Source organism: Micromesistius poutassou (genome assembly GCF_964030765.1).
Source record: "Micromesistius poutassou genome assembly, chromosome: 11".
Classification (NCBI taxonomy): domain Eukaryota; kingdom Metazoa; phylum Chordata; class Actinopteri; order Gadiformes; family Gadidae; genus Micromesistius; species Micromesistius poutassou.
Genome location: NC_140281.1, coordinates 9,820,437 through 9,840,927, shown reverse-complemented (window position 1 = coordinate 9,840,927; position 20,491 = coordinate 9,820,437). Strand labels below are relative to the sequence as shown.

The following is a 20,491-nucleotide window of genomic DNA, read 5'->3' as shown; positions in this document are numbered from 1 at the left end:
ACTCTATATCCGGCCTATCTAATCTAACCTAAGACATAAGGTTAGTGGTGTTTGCTAGCCTGGAAATCCAGACCCACATCTAGAAAGCAATAGCTTGAGCAAATTCAAATTGTGCTATCGCGAGAATTCTGGATTTCCAGGGTATGCCACCCCTGTAATTTTGTTAAAGTAGAGAGTAGCAAGGTTTGTTTTCATTCATTTTTGGTGACCTATACTTTTAGGTAGACTGGTTTTACCTTAGTGTCATTGAGTGTACCACATAAAAAAACATAACTTTTGTCACGCAACTATTGTACTGGTCTATGTTTACGTCCCTTACTTCCTAGACAGTCACTAGGATCGTATCATAAATCAAATATATACAGGTAAATATAATATAACATGAGCACTGGACGTACTCCTGTAGAATCTATATACCTTTAAAGTAATTTAAAGATCGGGATGGTGGCATATGCTAGTTAACCCACGAATAATTATTGGCTTAATATGTTGTAGTTAGTAGAAACCATTGTTGAGAACGTTAAGATGTGCTCAAGCTAAAATTGCGCCATTGCCATCATCTCTCACACACACACACACACACATACGCTAGCTAAGGCGAAACAGGTCCTGCTATCAAAGTGCTTTACTTTACCTAACCCTAACTTTCATCTTGAGGGCAGCGGTAAAGCGCCATGGTCCTTGGTCCTAAAAAGGTTGAACATTACGTCACCTTACCTGTGAATGTTGAATAACGTCAACGGGAATCCGCGACACCCAACGGATCCAAGGAGCGGGGGACCTCATCCCTATGGCAACAGGGTGTTTATCGATAAAGCCCCGTCGCATGGCAACCCAGGCGAGACGAGGCGGCCCACGACAGCCGAGTAGACAAGAGGCGAAGTTGAAGGCAGACATCTCAAGTACTTTATTTATAAAGAGTTTTTTGTTGTTGAAAATACAGGTTTACACTAACAGAACAATGGGGGGAAAATATCACAACTCCAAGTATTTGGTAGCAGACAGATGTTTGAATAGAGAAAAAGAGCACACCATTTTTTCAGACTCATCAGGACAAAACAAGACGGCAAACGATAAAGACAGACTATATTTCATACTCAACAGCAGGCACATTCACAAAGTCACTGCCAGCACATTCTCTAGCGAGTGCAAACAAAATGCTTATGACTTGTACACATGTTGATTGCCTACAGGGAGCAGATGGAAGAATCAGTGTGTCGAATCCCTTTCAGACTCAAACACTCAAACCACCTTATATCAACAACACAATACTCCCTCCAATTCTGTTTTCCCCCACGTTGGTAGACATTTCAACAGTCACAGAAAGTGTGCTGGGAACGCAATCGTACAAAACTGGCTGGACGCTATAGTGATGACAACATAGAGTTGTCTGGACTTCAGGGACTACACCCCCCAATGTGCTGGTTACCCTCCTAACAAAATTAAGGTTTTTCTCCAGTGGATATAAAAATAAAACTGTGCTTATCTCCCCCCCCCCCCCCCCGCCCCGCCCCACCCCAAAAGAACCCGTCCTGGGGTACAGCCTCCTGTCCCTATAAAAGTCTTGAATCTGATTACATTTTGAGATGGAAATGCCCCAACGGTTCTGTCAGGTTGAAACCACACACACCTCATTCCCTTTGCTTTAACATAATCTGGGTTTCCTTGCTTGAAATTTATTCAAACAGGTAAATGGCAAGGAGTCTTATCTGAATTATGCAACTGACCCAGGATGCAAATGTTCCCCGGCGATCTTCTTGAATACTTGACGCATCACCTGTATTAATGAAGTTGAGCATTACTAAAAGCACTGCGGTGCTTAAAACGCAAAGGTACTCGAGCACTAAACCGAGCCGATGCAAATGGACGAAGTCATGCTTTCAATGCAACGCAAGCAGCTGAACGCTACCTTCACATCAGACCAAATGACGTATCTCACTGTAGTTGACGGTGACTCTTTCCCGTCAAAGGTAAACAATGACCACACTACATGTCTCTCAAAGGGGACGATATACGCCCGTTGGTCTAAACAGCAGATACATTCCGTCAGTGAAGCCATGACTGGTAGCACTGAACACCCCACAGAACTCATTTGTACTATACATCTTAGGAACTCTCAAAGAAAAACATTTAAAACCAATACAGGAAACAATATATAAAGACGAGCTACACTGGCAACTCCAATTCAATTGAGGGAGATGGAAACAGTTTGATAAAACAAAACAAAAACATGTTCAAAATGTCGTCGCTTTTGTGCTCTAACCCCAGATCCAGATGGTCTAACGTTAGCAGATGGGTGACGCAATGATCTCCGAGGGCCAATCTGCCTAACCACAACCTAAGGTTTGTAACGCTCAATGTGTTATTGTGTTCTTCTATGTTTTCTCGTTCTCTCAGTGGTCGATGCTGACGTTTCTATCTCTTGCCCCTCTTATTGCCTACGGGGGGCTTCTTGAGCTGGAGGGCACCCGGCGTACCGAAGCCCACCACGGGGGGGTTGGACACACCGAATGTCAGACCGGCCGAGGCGTTGAGGCCCGGGTTGCTGAAGTTGAAGCCCGAGGTGTTGCTGCTACCGAAGCCTGGATCGGACGGAGAGAGGCAGAGAGGGAGAGACGGACACAGAGAGATAGGGTTCAGAATGGATACAGAAGATAATACCCCACTTACAACCCACAACATATGAGAGCCAGAGCGAGAGCCAGATTGAAGAGATCATTACTTTCCATGATAGGTAATAGATCATTTGAACTGTCCTTACTGTAAAATAACATGTTATTTACCATTTAGACGACAATTCTATTCAAGGTGACTTGGAGCAAAGTCAGTTACACATGGTTTGTGGAGGGATTAAGCAGCAGGTAGAGGTTATGCATGCTGCTCAAGGACGCCTACCGGTATACTGTGGACATGGGGCATCGAACCCAGTTACTTTCAGCTGGGAGTCGAACACCCCAGGAGCCACTCCACTAACCTGGCCCAAGACGAGATACAGAGGTTTTTTGTTTTCCTGCCAGTTTGACACAGGTATGCGTGTGTGTGAGTCTCCCCGAGGCGCGCACCGCGTTATGTGCATGTACCTGCACTCAGACTGCCTCCTGTGGGCTTACTGGTGGAGAAGCCGAAAGAGGAGCCCCCTGTTCCCACCCCGCCAAACCCCGGACCCCCACCATAACCTGTGGTGGAGAGAGACAGGGAGGTTAACTCTGGTGTGGGCACACACACGCACACATACACACACACACACAACACCCACCTACACACAAAGCAAAAGATGAGTCCCAGAAAGTAGCGGCAGAGCTTCTATAAGAGGCACACAATCACACATGAACAAAAGCTCTTCACACAGCGCTATGCGCAGGCCAACACTGCCATTAGAATTAACAAGGGGGAACACAGCGAGTCAAAGGATGGATTGCACTGCACCGCCATTGCATAGAAATGTCAAAATAAAACCGAATGCATGGGATAGCAGAACTAATGGGACGCTAAATCGCATCCAGACTGCTTACAAAAAACATTTTTTTGTGGCGAGTGTCCCATGGCCCCCGTAGACTCGGCATGTTACAACGTTAACTGGTGGTTTGGCTGCGTATCGTCGTGGTGAGGGGGGCGATACAATTGTGAAACTACAATGGCCTTGAGATGTAGCCACGGCACGATGTTTTAAGCAGTGTATTCATCTACTACTACTACTACTCTTGGATCTAGCAGTCCTACTGCGTTAAGGCAGAACTTCTAATGGGAGATAGCACAGAGCCTGGTCCGGAAACCCAAAGTGATGGGGCGGAGTTACGGAGATGTTCTACCGAAAAGCGCAAGTAGTAGAAGATTCAGCAGGGAATTTGAATAAATGTTTTCCTTCAGTTGCTCATCTGCAAGGTATCGATTTAGACCTCTGTAGACCCCTTTTTACAGGGTTGATGCTGGCTAAGTTTGTCTTCACATATCAAGCACTTAAAGATTGTTAAAGCTTGTCTGCCATCAAACTTTATATAATAATCGACCGTCTGATCTTTGTGAGCAACTTGCCTGAACAAGGCTGGGCAGAGCAGGTCAAGAATTTCAGGGGTAAAAGGCTTAATGATTCAAACAGTTTCCCTACAGTCATCACTTTAACTTGTTGATAAAATATATTTTACTTAAGAGGATTTGGCCAGTTTGCGAACATCCCAGGATAATTGTTGACATTATGTAAGAATGTCGCTCACCAACTGCCCAATTTTGTGAGGGGGTGAGTGGAACAAAATCATGACTGATTTACATCGACACAGACAATGTCAACAACCATACCATCAACCATCAAGGGGCTTTTTTTGAATTTCTTTCATTAATTTGATAAACTGAAATAAAATAAAAAGTGATGGCTGCGTCAAAACTTTTAATATATTATAATTCAAAGCTTCTAATAATGAAACTATTAGAATAAATTGCTTAAGAAAGGGGAAACACAAAAAGGAAAACAAGCCTATGATGAAGCATGATGAAAAAGACGAACAGAGGTAGTACCTCCAAGGCTGGAAGAGCCCAAGTTAGTACCGACTCCAGAGGCAAAGGGGTTCCCGAACCCTGCCCCCAAGGGTGCCTGGGTCCCTGAGTCAGAGGGAGAAAGAGAGAGAAGGAGAGAGAGAGCATACGCTTTACTCCTCCAAAGTTCACGTTAGACTTTGAAATAACTGGAGCAAAACCTAGACACTACGTATGTAAAGCAGGCTATGGACTTATAACTTACTGGTAATCAATAATGAATAACTTATCTTTTGTGCAAGGATGCATTCTCCGTGTGCTCCGTACTTAACTTAACGATTGAAGGACTGAGGTGCTAAACCAAATGAGCCAGTCATACCCACGATGGCACCTTATAAATTATGTGGATGCCTCAACTGCTGACAGAATAGGCTGATAATTAGGGACAAAACCATTGTTAGTATAGTCCACTAAACTATCTCCAATGATCTTACCCTCAACCAAGTTTGATTAATTGAATGACTATAACATGCATCATCAACAAGATTGATTAAAATGTCAGCCAAGTTTAGCAGTCATCATTTGACATGTCGTAATCGGATTGGAAACTTCACTACTATAATATTAGGGACTACGGGTGGAAAATAGCCATTTGCTCAAACCTGGTACATTACATCTCCTTATTTTACATAAGCTTAATGTAATTTGTATACTATCCCTTTCCCTGTTTAATAGACATTTCGATTAAAGACCTGAAATAATGATGCCTAAACACTTAACGCATTTAAGAGGTTGAGATGGCTTGGTCACTGGGCCAGACTGCCTCTCTGAACCGTTTATACCTGACCCCTTCTGTGACAGGGGTAAGGCAATGTAGGTGAGGTCTGACTTTTGGGTTTGAGTTCTAGTTTTAGATCTCCAAATGTGCCAAATTAATCTTGTGTGGTGGATCAACGAAACAGATTTTCCAAGGAGGAGGTCTTCTGTCAAACTTGACAAAAGATAATGGTCACATTAATCATTATTAACCAAAAATTGGCACAAAAATAAGGGCCCATATTTAAATCTTGAGCTCCTTTTATGTGGCTCTTTTTTATTCTTTTTGTTCTCCAGGGTGAAATGTGTTTTTTTCTGCATTGTTTAGGGTGAATATGACCCTTACATTGATTTAATTGATTAGCAGCAATCAAGTAATCTGAGAGGCAGAAGCATGGGGAACATTTTAGGGCCCTGTTTGCACTTGGCATGAGATGTCATTTTTTTTGTTGCTAGTTCTTTCACTCAGAAACCTGTCTTGTTTCCTTTTAGCCACACACCCAATTTTGACATGATTTCCAATCAGTCTACATGTTGAAAAGCTCAAGTCAAAAAGAAACAAGGACAAAAAGGTTTCTTCATTTAAAAACGGATTTATTGTCAGTTATAATATGCAATTCCATTTTCATAAAAACAAAGTAGTTTTTTTTTTTAACAGAACTGATTGTTAATTCCTAGTCACTATTGCATTTGACACGTTTTTCAAAAACCTCCAAGATTGAGAGTGAATGAACTAGCGTATGCCAAAAAAATGCATCACATGAACCAGTATTTGAATAAAGCATAAGAAGGCACACCATAATCATATATTAAACATACTGTATTGACAGGCATAGGTTATATAGGAATAAACACACGCATCTTTAAAAACAAAAGCATTCAAGATTTAGATAAAAGGATATAAGTAGCATCTGTGATTCCCTGTCAAGTGTACACCACTACATGAAAATGGGAGAGAGAGGAGAAGTGTGGGATGGTGGGGGGGGGGGGGGGGTCCATTTAATTATTACAATTGGAGAGTGATAATCTAATGAACTCTGTCATTGCAAGCTCTCTATCAACTCCTGCCCCCAGTTTACTTATTGCAAACAATCAGTTAGACCCCGGAACTCGCCCTGAATGCTAGTAATTACAAACAAATAAAAACACTGACAGGTTGCATGTCTGGGATTTAAATATTTTGTATTCATACGACAAAACAGTCATTCAAAACGGTCCGAACCAGCTGATACCTCTACTTACAACATGGTCTGAAATATCAGAATTTATCATTTGTTTAGGTTAGGATTTGGAATACCATATAAAATGAGCAAAGGGAAAATATTCATATAAATCACATTTTCAGGAACACTTCTTAACCAAGTGCCAGTAGAATCTCTTCCACAAAATAGTGTCACAGCATTTCTAAAGAGAACAAATTCCTACAAGAAAACGACCACAAGTGATCACACAAGGTTTTTGATTTGACTTTTCCAAACCGGGCCACTTCAGTAGTATCGACCGGCAAAGCATGTTACAAAACCCTAAAAGGTGCACAAAACGGTGTGATTTCTTAAATAATACTATGGCCTGGATAGCCAGGTACAATGTGATGGTCAAAAAAAGATTAAATAGAAAAGGTCCAAAATGGGATCAAGCATCACTGAGGTGATGTGGCCTATTACGTGTAAAAGTGACCGAAAGAACAGTGATACAATTCAGTTTGGCTTGAAGTTCCGAGTTATAAAACTACCATCATATAGGATTGGGAGTAAGAATTGTTTCACACACAACCACACACAAACACTAAACCACATCCAAACCAGCAGAAAATGGCTACCTGACATGGAGCAGCAACTGCACTAAATATATATTCCTAACTACAGAGTTCCACAAATCAAACCAGCACAATCAACTTGTCTTGCTTGCCAAACTAATGACAGTGACATAACCTGCATTTAGGATACATTATGCAAGACACGGCGTAGCATCTTGTGCTCCGGCCTTGATATGCATATTTAAAAAATCTAGTACCATGTAAAAACACTGCATCATTTTTGTTGAGGATGAGATAGAACGGTAATACTTGTATTTAGTTTGGCATCAAATCATCTCATTTGTCTTCAAGAAGCATTAAATAAGATGGGCAACCTCAGTCCCTCTATGGAATAAGTTAAAAGTTAGTGTATTCACATAGTCATCCATTCGTTTAAATTATATCTGAATGGATGAAAACTAAAACCAAAGGGTGTTCAATCTAGTCAAACTTGGACTTGGTCCAACTAGACATTTTAAATTGTAGCCCTTAAGGAACAAAACAGAATACTATTGAACAGTTAGGCACAACATTTTACATTTAGTAAATGTCTTGCTGTTGGTTCAGTTTGCTAGCTCAGTCCGTCTCCAACATCAGACACCAGCACACTGCTCAAGCTTAGGTTCCACTTTAGGTAAAGAAAAGTCCCCGACTGCATGGTACTTAAAACACGTTTACATGAGTGATACTTTCATTATTACATTTTGAATGAGACACTCGGGGAAAACCCCTTTGATCTTGGGTGAACCACTAGACTAAGCTGACGTAACCTATGACCTGAAATGTGTTGGCACCGTTTACCACACTTTTTTCCAGGCACTAATTTCTCAAACTGCCGTCTACACACGCACACAATAACGGCACTTCAACCAAAGTGTTAGTGTGAAAAAAGACCAGAAAGAGCCCCAAGGTTGCAAACAAATACCAGAACATTACCATTCTTGGCATGTTTAGACAGATGTGCAACGGTACTAGTGTGTATGAGGGTTGGGCGATTTTCTGTTAGGACAGGATGTCAAGGTCGTACAAAATTATGACGTGTCCGAATCACTTACGCCTTGTTAAAAGCACCCCTCAAATTATTTTCAGACTTCTTCAAATTTCCCTCACTGCTCCCATTCTTGAGTCGTGCTTACTGTCTGCTGCCGTCATTTGAGGGTTAAGAATTTGATCTGACATCAGTGGGATGTGCTTGAACACAAGGCACGAGCCTATGATATTGATGGCACCAAAAGCATCTAAAAAAGCTAAAAAAAAAAAAAAACTGACTGCAGACAATCATTCCGTGGAATAGGATTGAGGTCAGAAAACAAAGGCAGAATTAATGAATGACCATTAGCAGATATTGAATTTGAATTCTGAATTGAATGCCAGCACAAATTCCCTGTTCTTTTTTCTCCCCAAGATTAGCCCTAGGTTTATGGTCAATATGTGCACAAAGCTTAGCCTTTATAAATATTGAAAGATGAAGGGCTGGTGGATTTCTTTCTCAATCCACAACTTTAAATGTCAGGTATGATGAGCAAATAAGTAACATAAAATTAAGTCCTACACTTAATCAGCATACGTACTGAATATGGAGAAAAAACATGAAATGTAATGCTATTTCTGTTCTCCAGCTTGTTTGCAAAGTGGCTCCATCTCCCGGTGAAAATGCTTGCCAAAATCACCCCATTTGAGGCAAAGAGATATACCGATTTAATAATTCCTTTCGGCTTATGGCCTAGCCTAGCATACTTAAAGTTACAAATAGCGAGCTTATGACAGTCATAATTCATCTCTAGTATATTACTTTAACACGCCTAGTAGCCTTTTACTGTTATTGTTAAGGGGTTTATTGAAAGAACAATGGGGAAATAAGTGATTTGCCGACGAGTGCTTTCACCCTGTGGCAGAATAGAGCATAGCAGCTGATGGCACATTGGAAAGAGACGTTATAAGATGTGTTCTCGCATAATTGTGAATAACGAGTTGTGGTTGAATGGTACACCTATGTTTTGGTGAGTTTAACGGGTAAAAAAAAAGAAAATCGCCCAACCCTATTGTGAATGTTCACGATCAAAAAGGAAAATAATTCAAGTCCTGCACATTGTTTGGCTGACAGTTTTGTGTTTCACAGATCTTGTAACAGTCTCAGCATCTGTAGCATTTCTGGTGTTGTTCAAATAAGTTTAAGTGATTGGTTACAGTTAGTGAATACAAACAAAAAAGTGAATTATCTTTCTGCTATATTACCCTACTGCCCAAAATAGAATGGACATATTGCTTTAAATATTCATAGTGAAGCTGAAACACAGCGTTATTGTGACTGGACATATGTTTACACTTCAAAGGATTGAACTGCCATTAAAAAAGGAAATGTTTCTTGTTCAGCTTTGCTTCTTAAAATGGTTTAACAGCTGTGGTTCTAAATGGATGCTTAACCTGAAAGCGTACACAAAATTACTTGAACTTGCTTGAACAACTGAACTGTGCGAAAATATACGACTCAAACCCATGACTGCAGAATAAAAAATAAAACACATGCCAGTCTCCTTGACTACTGACGTGGTTGATGTACTTGGATGAGTCTACAGTTAGTGCCAACATAGTGTTTGTGTACATTGTAGTGCCGTTTCTGTGAATACTGATTCGGAGTATGAATGAGCAGCATGTAGGATAACAGCTTTAAGTTAAGGTTTAATCTCTGCCAAATGCTTTAGGCTACACATATGTACCAAGGACATGATGACATTATATTTTTGGACAGTGGAGGATGCAAGGCATTTGTAGGTTTCATGTCAAATTGTGGCTAACATTTTTCTCATTTTGGCACAAATTTGAACCAAGTTGTTTCTTCGACAAAAAATGTAAAGCGCAAATTTATGTCTAGCTCTGGATAGAAAGCAAGTCATGGGCCAATGAATGGTGAATCCAGAAGTAAAGGCAAATGTTGATGTTCTGAGAGCCAATATCCAGGAGGGATAATATTAATACTGCACTGAAAGTCCAATGTCACTTGTATCTGACAAGACACAGCATTCCTACACAAGAGTGTGCCCTTTTTCTGTTGGGGAACAGTAAGAGCTACATTATTTACACTTCACATACACCAGTTTAACTTTAGACCAAATGTACCGGGAAAACACACACACACACACACACACACACACACACACACACACACACACACACACACACACACACACACACACACACACACACACACACACACACACACACACACACACACACACACACACACCTGTTTATCATAGATGCCAATTGTAATGACCTTCACTCATTTTAAGCACCCGTTTAGATACAATATCAGTCATTGACTACTTAGGGACCTTTCCTTAAGTTGCAAGTCACCAATCAAGCCAAGTTAAATGGAGACAATTTGTACTTAAAAAATAACCAGTGACTTGCCTGCTTTCTGTTTGCTATTGTCATCATCCGTCGCTAGTAGTCCTTCTGTTGGAGGAGTGCTTTGCACTCACTTAACACACTATAAGGTGCATTGGCTTCATATGTCCTCCAGAGGGCCATTTGCTATCAAGTACAGTTGGTGTTCCCACCACACTAGGTTTTTGAGAGGTCAGCGACAAAGCAGCAAAGAAATTACGTCTTTCCTGTCGGGACTTTGGCACCACATTTGTTATCACAATCGGCTTCTCCGTCCCTGCATCCAAGACCGACCGAATACTATACTACCCTTCTCACACACACACACAGTTCTGGCACTATATATTTTATTATTAACTTTTGTGTTATCTATGCTCTCCAACTCTCATATTCCATGCCCACCGTCCCTCAACTCCAGCTAGACTCCATTCACTACAAGTGTATTGGTGGGGGGGGGAAGAGAGAGAGCGAGAGAGAGAGAGAGAGAGAGAGAGAGAGAGAGAGAGAGAGAGAGAGAGAGAGAGAGAGAAAGATCAGAGGTGTCGGAAGGTTCTAGAACTTGAAGGCGGTCAGACCTGGAGCAGGCTGCTGCTGTTGCGTGAGCGTGGCTGCCATGGCAACCGCCGCGGCGTTAGGCACGCTGGAGAAGGGGGCGGGGCCGGTGGTGAGGCGTGGCGTGCTCTGCCATTTCCTGTTGGAGGCCCGCTTGGACTCGAAAACGTCGGTGGAGTCCTCCAGGAAGGCCCGTCGGTACGACAAATACTGGTGCTTCAGGATCTGTGGCAAGAACAAAAGCGTGGAGCGAGACAGGAACATGAGGGCTTGGAGGGATGAACTCAGGAGGTTAACTTTCTGTGGTTGAGCAAGGCACCTTGCATCAGTACTAAGCAGTTTCTAGGTAGGCTGCAGCCCCCTCCATCGTGTGTGATTCAATCTGCAGGGCTACCCACAGCTGTCTAAAGGTGAGGCACAGAGGCCCGCTGCTAAACCTCAAAGTTTCTACAAACAAACGTAACTTTTCACAATACAACAACGCCAATGTGCGCGTCCATTCATGTCAGCATTTGCATGAAATTTGACAGAAAATATAGGCTAATTAGCCTCATACAATATAATATAACATAAGCTAATATCAATTATTGTAACATATAGCTAGGCTCAACCCTGGGTGTCTGAATGAAACACTGAAGGGGAGGGAGGTTTTTTTGGAGTTCAAAACTGTTTACTTTCAAAACAGTGCTCTCTTCTGCTCCCTTTTCCAACTCTCATATCTTGCCTGAAGAATCCTCTATAGCCTGTTTGATATGGCAGTTATGCAAGCACATGACTTTTTAGTTTTGACCTCACGTCAGTCTATTTGAGTCAACAAAATGATTTGATTATTCAAAATTATGGGTAGGCTAAAGGCCACTGTTAATCATTTGTTTTGTGTGAACAGGCCTTGCTGTAAGTGGAGGAGAAATCTAGGAAAAGAATAGCAATGGCTAGGCAACCAATCAATTAACTCATGCTCATTCCCGGTATATGCATGTCTAGAGGAGGAAGAAGAAGAAAACTCACCTTTACGTTCTCATGGACAGACTGCAACTGTGCGGCCTGTGCCACAAAGGTTTGGTATAACTTCTGCATGGCCATGGACAGGTCTGTTAGAAATACAAACACACAAAAAGAGGACCATGTTACCTAAACGCTATTATCGGTTCCAGCAGTCAACTAGACCCTGGGACGGTAGTTGCTGGCCCTGCCAAACTGGGCTTGGATAGCAGGGATGACTTAATTTGCAAGGCTTAAAAAGGTCCCATGACATGCCACCAGGTCTGGTGTGATTAGCCGTTACAAGCCATTTGGTGTGGCCGTGTCCACCTAGTTGTGTGCTGGATCAGTCTACTAGCCTACCCAGTGGACTGTAGCAAACGTTGCTCATCTATCCGTCACACATCTAGGTCGACACGCACACCTGTGATATCATAAAGGGGCAGATTTACAAAATGGCTTGTAACAGCTAATCACACCACACCTAATGGCATGTCATGGGACCTTTAACAAGGCCTAGTGGGGACTAGACAATGATAACAGAATTGTAAAGAAACATAAAAGCAAGCAGTTTGGGGTTAACACAAGCAAGAACAGGGTAATTTAGCCTTTAACTGAGCCATGGCGTGAGGGTAGCGGCCTACCCTGAGGGGTGATGTGTGAGCCGCTGCCCTGCGTGGTCAGGTGGTTCTCCAACTCCTCGATCTGACGCCTGTACTGCTGGAGCTGCACCTCAAACTGCTCCACCAGGCAGCGGAAATAGCTATGAAAGGAGAGATGAATGGTTGGTTAAAAAACAAACGCTTTACCATGCTTGTTTGAAATAAGATCAGGAAGATCAAGGACAGAAGGACAAGAGTAATGGGATCAATTGTAGGCAGGCATGGCCGAAAAAGGTGCAACGGGGCACGTTTGCTTAACCTAAAGACCTTATGATTCATATTTTCAGCTTGGCACCAATACTGCTGAAATACGGACTTATGGTCCATTACAAACAGGAGGGCAGAGGGAACTTCCGTCGAGTAGCCAGTTTAAAATAAGCCATTCATTAAAGGGCCATGGTGATGGTAACCTTGAACCTGATCCAACATGGTACAGTGACCGCATAGAAGCCTAGACGGTTTCCTACTGTTATCGTTGTTTTTGGACTACCCGGTGGCTGACTTACTCAGCAGGAGCCGTGTTCTCGTGTTGCAACCCGGGGGGGATCTTCTGGGTCCGCAGTGCTATGTCAGCATTTTTCAGCTCCTGGGAGCCGGAAAGGGACAAAGTTAATCATCTGAGCAAACCGCTAGTGGCTCAATTCACAAACAATGGTCAACTGCAGTAAAACATTTTGAACCAAACAGAATTTGTCACATTCTAATCCAACCTGAAAGGTTATACTACTTGAGTTTTTGGAACACCAGGCTAAGAACAGGGTTAGCGATATGGACACTTAGCTGACTAACCCTTACTTTAAAGCTACTACTTTAAATTGAGGTTAAATACATCATTGTGTTAGAACCCCATTTCCAATGCTCCACACTTGTTGTGCCTACCTGTGCAGTCTCCAGCTTCAGCTTCTCTATGGCCAGTGCCTGCCGCTGCAGGCCGCTGGCGCTGACTGAGAGCAGCTGCTTAAGGCTCCTGATGTCCTCCTGCACTTTTCCCATGGACTTGGAGGACATGCGGCTGATATCCTCCTGAACCTGCTTCTGCTCCTTCACAAACTTCCTGCCGGGTGGAAGAGGGGTGGCCATGGGTCAGTTCAGTTTTTGAAACAATATCGTGCATAACGTTTGGTTTCAGGTGACAAATACAATATTTTATAGTTAGCATTTATCACTTAAACTCACTGGAAATTCTCCACATCCTGACAGATGATTGGAGGCAGGTTCTCATCTTTCAACGCTTTACTGTCCCTTTGAAAATCAAAGCAATGCAAGCAAAATATACAGTTAAAAACAGGCCAACCAAAATACTGCAGACCAATTGGTAGACAAGATTGTAGAACAGTTTACCCAAAAACAACAACGTTAATAGAGCACCAATTCCAGAACTTACTGAGGATTGGCGCCCGATGACTTGTCGTTCTTCTTTTCCGAAGATGTGCTGAAGTCCACCCCGCCCAGTCCCATGCTGGGAGCGGGAGCGGCGGCTTGGGTGGCTACCAGAGAACCCAGGGTCAAGCCCACTCCTCCCAGTGTGGGCTGACCCAGACCTGGAACAGATGGCACACGCTCAGAGCTCACCCAGGAGGAGATCATATTCAGACGCCCACTCAAAGGAAGAGACTTCTACTTAATGCATTCATTAAAGGTCCCAAGGCATGCTATTTTATGGATGCTTTAATATAGCTATTAGTGGACCCCTAATACAGTACTTGTCGACGTTCAAGAAATTCAGCCTTGGTGCAGAGTTACAGCCACTATGAGCCAGTCCCACAATTAGCGCGCCACAAACGCGCCGTTTTTAGAGGCGGGTCAAGGTGGAGGGTGGGTGTGTGGCCCTGAGCAGCTTGCGGCCATGGTACCATGCGCTAGTGTTTACAGTGGAACACTGAACACTTCGGGTGCTCCGGCAGGAGCCGGAGCATATTATATTTAGATATCTATATAATATAATATATATTATCATGGTCAAAAGCTGTTTGCGCCTCCGGATGATATTATGAATCTCAAACGACTGCATCGGGTTCTCAGACACCTCTGGTTCTTCCAATTCCACGTCAATATTAAGTACAGACTGAACCGCGAAATGGAGGAGAAAGGGATTGTTGCCCGGGGTTGTCTGCGTCGGGTTGGTTGAGAAGGAATTGGGAACCGCGACATGGCGGAGAAAAGGATTGTTGCCCAGGATTGTCCGTCGGAGCCCCGCTGCCTGCTGAATGCTGAATGCTGGCCGCCCCCGGAGCTGCCCGCCCAGCCCCGCTGGCACGGCAGGGGTCCGTCGGAGCCCCGCTGGCCGCTGGCCGCCCCCAGGGCTGCCCGCTGAATACTGGCCACCCCCGGGGCAATCCTTTTTTCCTAAGACAGAGTAAGATAGCTACTTCTCGGTTTACACCTAATGCAATTTTTAGCTACTGGGGGACCATAGGGAGGCTAGGGGAACTCAACATGTTAGAAAACCTTGTAAAGTGAAATTTTCATGCCATGGGACCTTTAAGTGTTTGAATTTGACTGTAAATCTTCACCGTGACTAACAATTAGGATTCATTTGCAGTTATGGCGTCTATTAAAGCATGCATCTTGTCAGGCTTCAGACGCAATTGAAAAAACCAGAGGGAACACCACAACATTCCAGAAGATGTGAGCAATTTTCAACTTACTAAATTCAGCCATTTATAGATGGCTTAAAGTGGAGAAGCATAATGTCAACAGTAGATGTCAAACCCCATCAATGACAGCAGACATAGCCAATTTGATACAGCCAATTTGATACAGTGTTCCCTTTTTTTTTTTTTTAAAGGGAACACTGTAACTTGGGGACCACAACTATAAGGCCTTGTATTCCTCACCAGCCCCAGCGTTTGCAAAGAGACTGCTGCCCAACGAAAAGCCTGCGGGGGCTGCGCTGCTGGCGGCGATGCTTCCGAGGCCCATGCCGAAGCCTGAGATGGCAGGCTGCTGCTGCTGCTGAGGGGCCATGGAGCCCAGCATGGAGCCCAACATCAGGCCCGTGGAGGCAGGGGCTGCAGCAGTGGTGGCGGCTGTGAGGGAGAAGGGGCCGGCTGAAGCAGCGGGCTTGTTGAAGGCCAGGCTGAAGCCGGTGGTGGCGGTTGCAGCAGCTGGGGCTCCTGGGGAGACAGCGCGCAAACAGTGGATTATAAAATTTTAATAAATTTAGTTGGGGATATTTGATTGCCCTTTTAAGCATGTGTAGACAATCTAATTGCAGAAATCGTATCTCACAAAAATAGATACATTAATGGATTCGGCAGACTTGGCTACTAGATATTTTAAGCATGACTTACATAATTTAAACGTATAGAAGAAAACTCAACTTTACCTAATGTAAGCCCAGCAGTGGGTGCCACAGCACCTGTAAGTTGACAACATTTTCAGAAAATGAAATACATTTGTATAGCCTGGGAAACGACAGACGAATCAGTGAGCTCATGTTTTATTTGCCCTGTCATGAGGTCTGGCCAACCTCCCATTCAGAGAGACATCCAGCAGACCTGTCCCGGGTCTGGACAGTAAAATGGATTTACCGTTTATCTGATATGAGGCAGGTTTGATTCAATGACTAAAGAGGAGCACCCTATGGGAGCGCCGTTGAGGCATTTTTATAAAAACAACCAACACAGTTGTCACTAGGGGTGTGAACGGTTACAAAAAATTGTAAACGGTTACACGACCCCTTTTTATTCGTGTACACGTTAACCGTTTTTTTTTTTGAGTGGACCACAGTCGCGCTATTGAGAATGAGTCACGTGATTTTTGGGGAGGGGAGGGGAGGGGTTTGAGCCCGTCCGCCATGATGGCATCCACGGCTATCGGTTGCCAGGGGCAACGTTGTCAGAGCGGCATAGAGACAGATAAGTAAATACGCAACATAGAGACGTAGGAGACATTACGAGATAGAAATAAAAAAATAAATGGAGAAGAATAAGGCGAAGGAAAAGGGTCCTAGTGAAAATGCAGAGAACACAAGAAGACATTAGAAAGTTTCCATTATAGTCAATGTAGGCTATTCCACTGGATACGGCAGCGGCACGGAACCGTCACCAAACCGGCACTACTTTTTTTTTTTAAGTTGCCGGTTCGCAGCCGTGTCTCAGAACACTTGTACAGCCATTCAGTTTATGATGTTTATGATCTTTATTCATTTGCGCCGCGGCCGAACTGACGCGGATATTCTCTGATATTATGTAAGCATAAGCATCGCGGAAACCACTGTTGTCAAAAGACGCTGATCCATTTTCACTGTTGACGCGAGTTGCTCTAGTTCTACCTCCGCAGCGGGCAATTATCGGACAAGATTGTCCGATGTGTGATGTTCCGTCTTGTGTTCGAATCTCATGTATTTGTATTTACGATCGGAGAGCAACAAATGGGCTGAGATTCTCTTTAAGTGTGTGGTGTACATCCGACTCAAAAATCGCATAAGATTAAAAAATCTTGTAGTGTGGGGCAGCCTTCAGTGCGTTGTCCATTTAGGGAACCTGACAAACTGTAGCCCACTGTTCTTATGGTTTCCTCCACAATCGTGTGAGGCATTGAAGCAGTTTTTAATGCAGCAGTTATTTCCAGGCATTGTTAAAACAGTAGAGAATTGCAACAACCTCCTCTGCTAGCAGCTACCGTGTCAACAATAACGCAAGGCTCAGCTGCACTCGGAGGGGCGTACCTTCCAACATGGCGGGAAGGGGGGGGGGGGGCTCTGTGCCGTGACGACAACTCCTCATTCGACCAATAGACCACCACCTCAATTATTGTGCGTCTTAGTTGATGGATTCACCTCAGACGGTTGCGTGGTTCCTCCTCAAGCATTCACATGCTGTGTCACCTCGTGATTAGGCAGACTCTTGACCATGTGAAGGGTTCTAGCTAATATTATGTTGATTGCTTGGCAGATGCACTCCTACAAACGCCCCCCCCATCATCGTTTTTAAAAGCCAAATGTACACCACACAGTGTACATTTCACTTGGTCTCCTTTCGCGTTTTTTTCAAAAAACCTCCACGCCTCACTTCGCTGTTTCGTGTCAGCTGCCATCGCAAGTCCAAAGTGAAACTTACGTGTTACATGACGTAATGCCCGGTGGTCAGTTACCCAACATTTATCACGTGCATTTCTTAGCGCATTAATGTTGTCAAAGTGGAACATTTGTAGCTTTATTAATCTCTAAATAAATAGTACGTGTTAATTTTGATTGAAGATTTAAATTTTTTTTTTTTTTCGGTTTTCGTTTACTGATTTTTCCTAAACGGTTATGATTTACTAACCGGTTACACGTGTACACGTGTACCCGTTCACACCCCTAGTTGTCACTGATGTATGCGTTTTCGCAGATGTACGCGTTTCGTTGCTCTGATTGAGTTCCAGGTCTATCCAATTTCTTCTAGAGGCATTTGTCTGCGGTCGTTTATAAGACCCCTTGGACATCGAAAATTAGGTTCCAGACCAATATATTGCTTAATGGTCTGGCCATGTCAGTTTTAGGAATACACATTCAAAAATGACATTGTAGTGAAATCCGAGCCCGTCTAAGGAGCGTCTTGGCACTTTATATTGAGCCCCATTGTATCGAACTTGGTTGCAGTTCCATTAGAATTCCACTGGGGTTGATCGCATGAGTGCAGAATGAATGAAGGTCTATGGGGCTAGACGGCTAAATGTATCTTTCACCGGCTTGTTGTTGAAATATCACTGATTTTATTGTAGATTCCGCAAGTTCAATATAGATTATAGTTCAAAAGTCGAATGAATGAGTACTAATGTCCTTTTGATTTCTTAGAGTTTGGGCCGTGGTTGGCCGTACACGCTAACATTCTGCTAATGAATGCTGATTGGTCAGGGACGGACTTGCGACTGATTACGACCAGAGACCCCTCTTGTTGGCATCTGAAGCTGAATCAAAAACATTATCTTAAGGTGGACTTTCCGTCAAAGTTAATTGTTATATATATATATTATATATATGCGGAAGTGCCAAAGTGACTCAGAACTTGCCGTAAAGCAGGACCTCTGGCAGTGACGTCATCATCTTTTTAGAACAGATAAGTGAACTTAAAAAATTCAATATTCAGCTGAGTGTATTATCTTAGCCCCCCCTTTTGAATGTGACTTTCAAATTACTTGACAAAAAATTACACCCTGAGAAAAGTGGAATTTGAGGGTGAAACCCTGTCGACTCCCATTCATTGTGCACTCACCGGCGAGCGCCCTCGCATGGACAGAGATGTGTTACCGCAACCCGTTCACATGTATGTTAATCAACATCCAAGTATATCAAATCAAACAACTAACTTATTCATTTCTTGTTGCTTTGTGTGTTAACCAAAAGGTTTACCTGCGGCAGGTGTGCTGAAAGAGAAGCCACCTGTGGGTTTCTGGCCGAAGAGACTGAGGGCTGGGGTCGCGGTTGCTACAGCAGCAGGAGCAGCGGACACTGCGCCCAGTGCATTACCAAAGCTGAAGCCAGCATTGGCTGCAGGTGCGGGCGCACTAGGACAGGGGACAAAAAAACATTAGTTAGCACCCAGGTTTTATCCAGATGATCCCATTTAAAACGGCAACACTACCAATAACTTAAGGAAGGGTACATGTAATATGTAGGATCTGAAAAGTGGAGGGAACCGACTCATGTGCTCGTTCTGCTTAAAGACAAAAACGAATAACAAATTAAGCCAGATATGGATGATGATCACACGGTTGGATAATGTACCGTCTTTATATGCATATAATTACCCTTCACACAGAAATCTGGGTGAGAAATATTCACTTTGCTTAACCTTGGCCATCACATGCCATTGTTGTTGTTAGTTACATATTCATCCAATTCCCTCTATTTATGCACGTTGGCTCAAAACCATCTGTATACTTTCCATACATAAAAACATAGGCATACATGGCATGCAATCGTTATAAAAAAAAAGGGGTTGACTTATGCCATAAGAAGAATAAGTTTACCCATGCAGGGCCCACTATGGTGTCTCAAGCAAAACGATTACCTGGTAGCCCCACCAAACGCAAAGCCCCCACCGGCAGCGGGCGCCCCAAGGGTCGTTGATCCGAAGTTAAAGCTAGACATTTTGTTAATTGTGCCCGTGTTCAATTTTGGCTACTGTTTGATGTTCCAAGGCAGTAGCAATTGAGAATTATTACTGATGCTAGCTAGCTAGCTAGCTAGCAAACCTCCAAGACGCCCGCGTTAGGGCCCGATTTCATATATTATTTTAATCATAATAGGCAAACAAGGTGCGATCAACTTTACATGGGCACCACTTATACATTATCCCAACGTAAACTCAGTTACATCGCTCATGAATGGTAAACGCTGTTAAAAAAAGTGCATGTTCGAGCCACCACGCATGCTATTTTTTGACTATTCCGCGCTCTCAGTCTACTTCCCGTTTGGGTTACCCAGGGGTTTCTGGGATATATGGCTGAAACTACATTAACCATGATTCCTAGCGTTTCTTTGTAGTACATGGTGCAAACGTGACTCCTCCGCGATGACGAAATATATTCAATTTCAAAGTAAAATTTATATATTTTGAACTTCGCATTGCGACCTATTTCAGATATTCAATACTTAGCTTTGTTATTTGTGATTATTTTTGTTATATAACATAGTTTAGTGAAGGACGGTGTTGTACAAAGTATAATTTGGGATGAAGAAATGTGTTTTTCTATAACCTTAACGGATGTCACGACTGTTCAGATCGCATGTTTTGAAACTCGTAGGCGGAAGTTCTTATCCTAAAATGCGTGTCGACTTACACTCAAATATGACAACAGACCGCACACAAATTGTCAATTTATCATCCATTTCCATGAACCC

General features: G+C 43.2%; 1 protein-coding gene across 3 annotated transcripts; it reads right to left on the bottom strand.

Moving 5' to 3' along the window:
• Positions 1-896: 896 nt before the first annotated feature.
• On the bottom strand, positions 897-20,042 carry nup58 (nucleoporin 58). 3 transcript variants are annotated; one of them, XM_084475483.1, is made up of 14 exons: positions 19,659-20,042; positions 18,998-19,152; positions 15,989-16,021; positions 15,498-15,776; positions 14,045-14,201; positions 13,837-13,902; positions 13,540-13,714; positions 13,167-13,246; positions 12,643-12,761; positions 12,026-12,108; positions 11,041-11,242; positions 4,510-4,593; positions 3,081-3,176; positions 897-2,582 (listed from the first exon to the last, which is right to left on the bottom strand). In XM_084475483.1, exons 1-14 carry the CDS (start codon positions 19,736-19,738, stop codon positions 2,416-2,418), a joined length of 1,776 nt encoding a protein of 591 aa, XP_084331609.1. In that variant the 5' UTR covers positions 19,739-20,042; the 3' UTR covers positions 897-2,415. The 3 variants fall into 3 exon arrangements, with proteins under 3 accessions (XP_084331609.1, XP_084331607.1, XP_084331608.1); XM_084475481.1 differs by lacking the exon at positions 4,510-4,593; XM_084475482.1 differs by lacking the exons at positions 3,081-3,176; positions 4,510-4,593.
• Between the last annotated feature and the right edge of the window lie 449 nt (positions 20,043-20,491).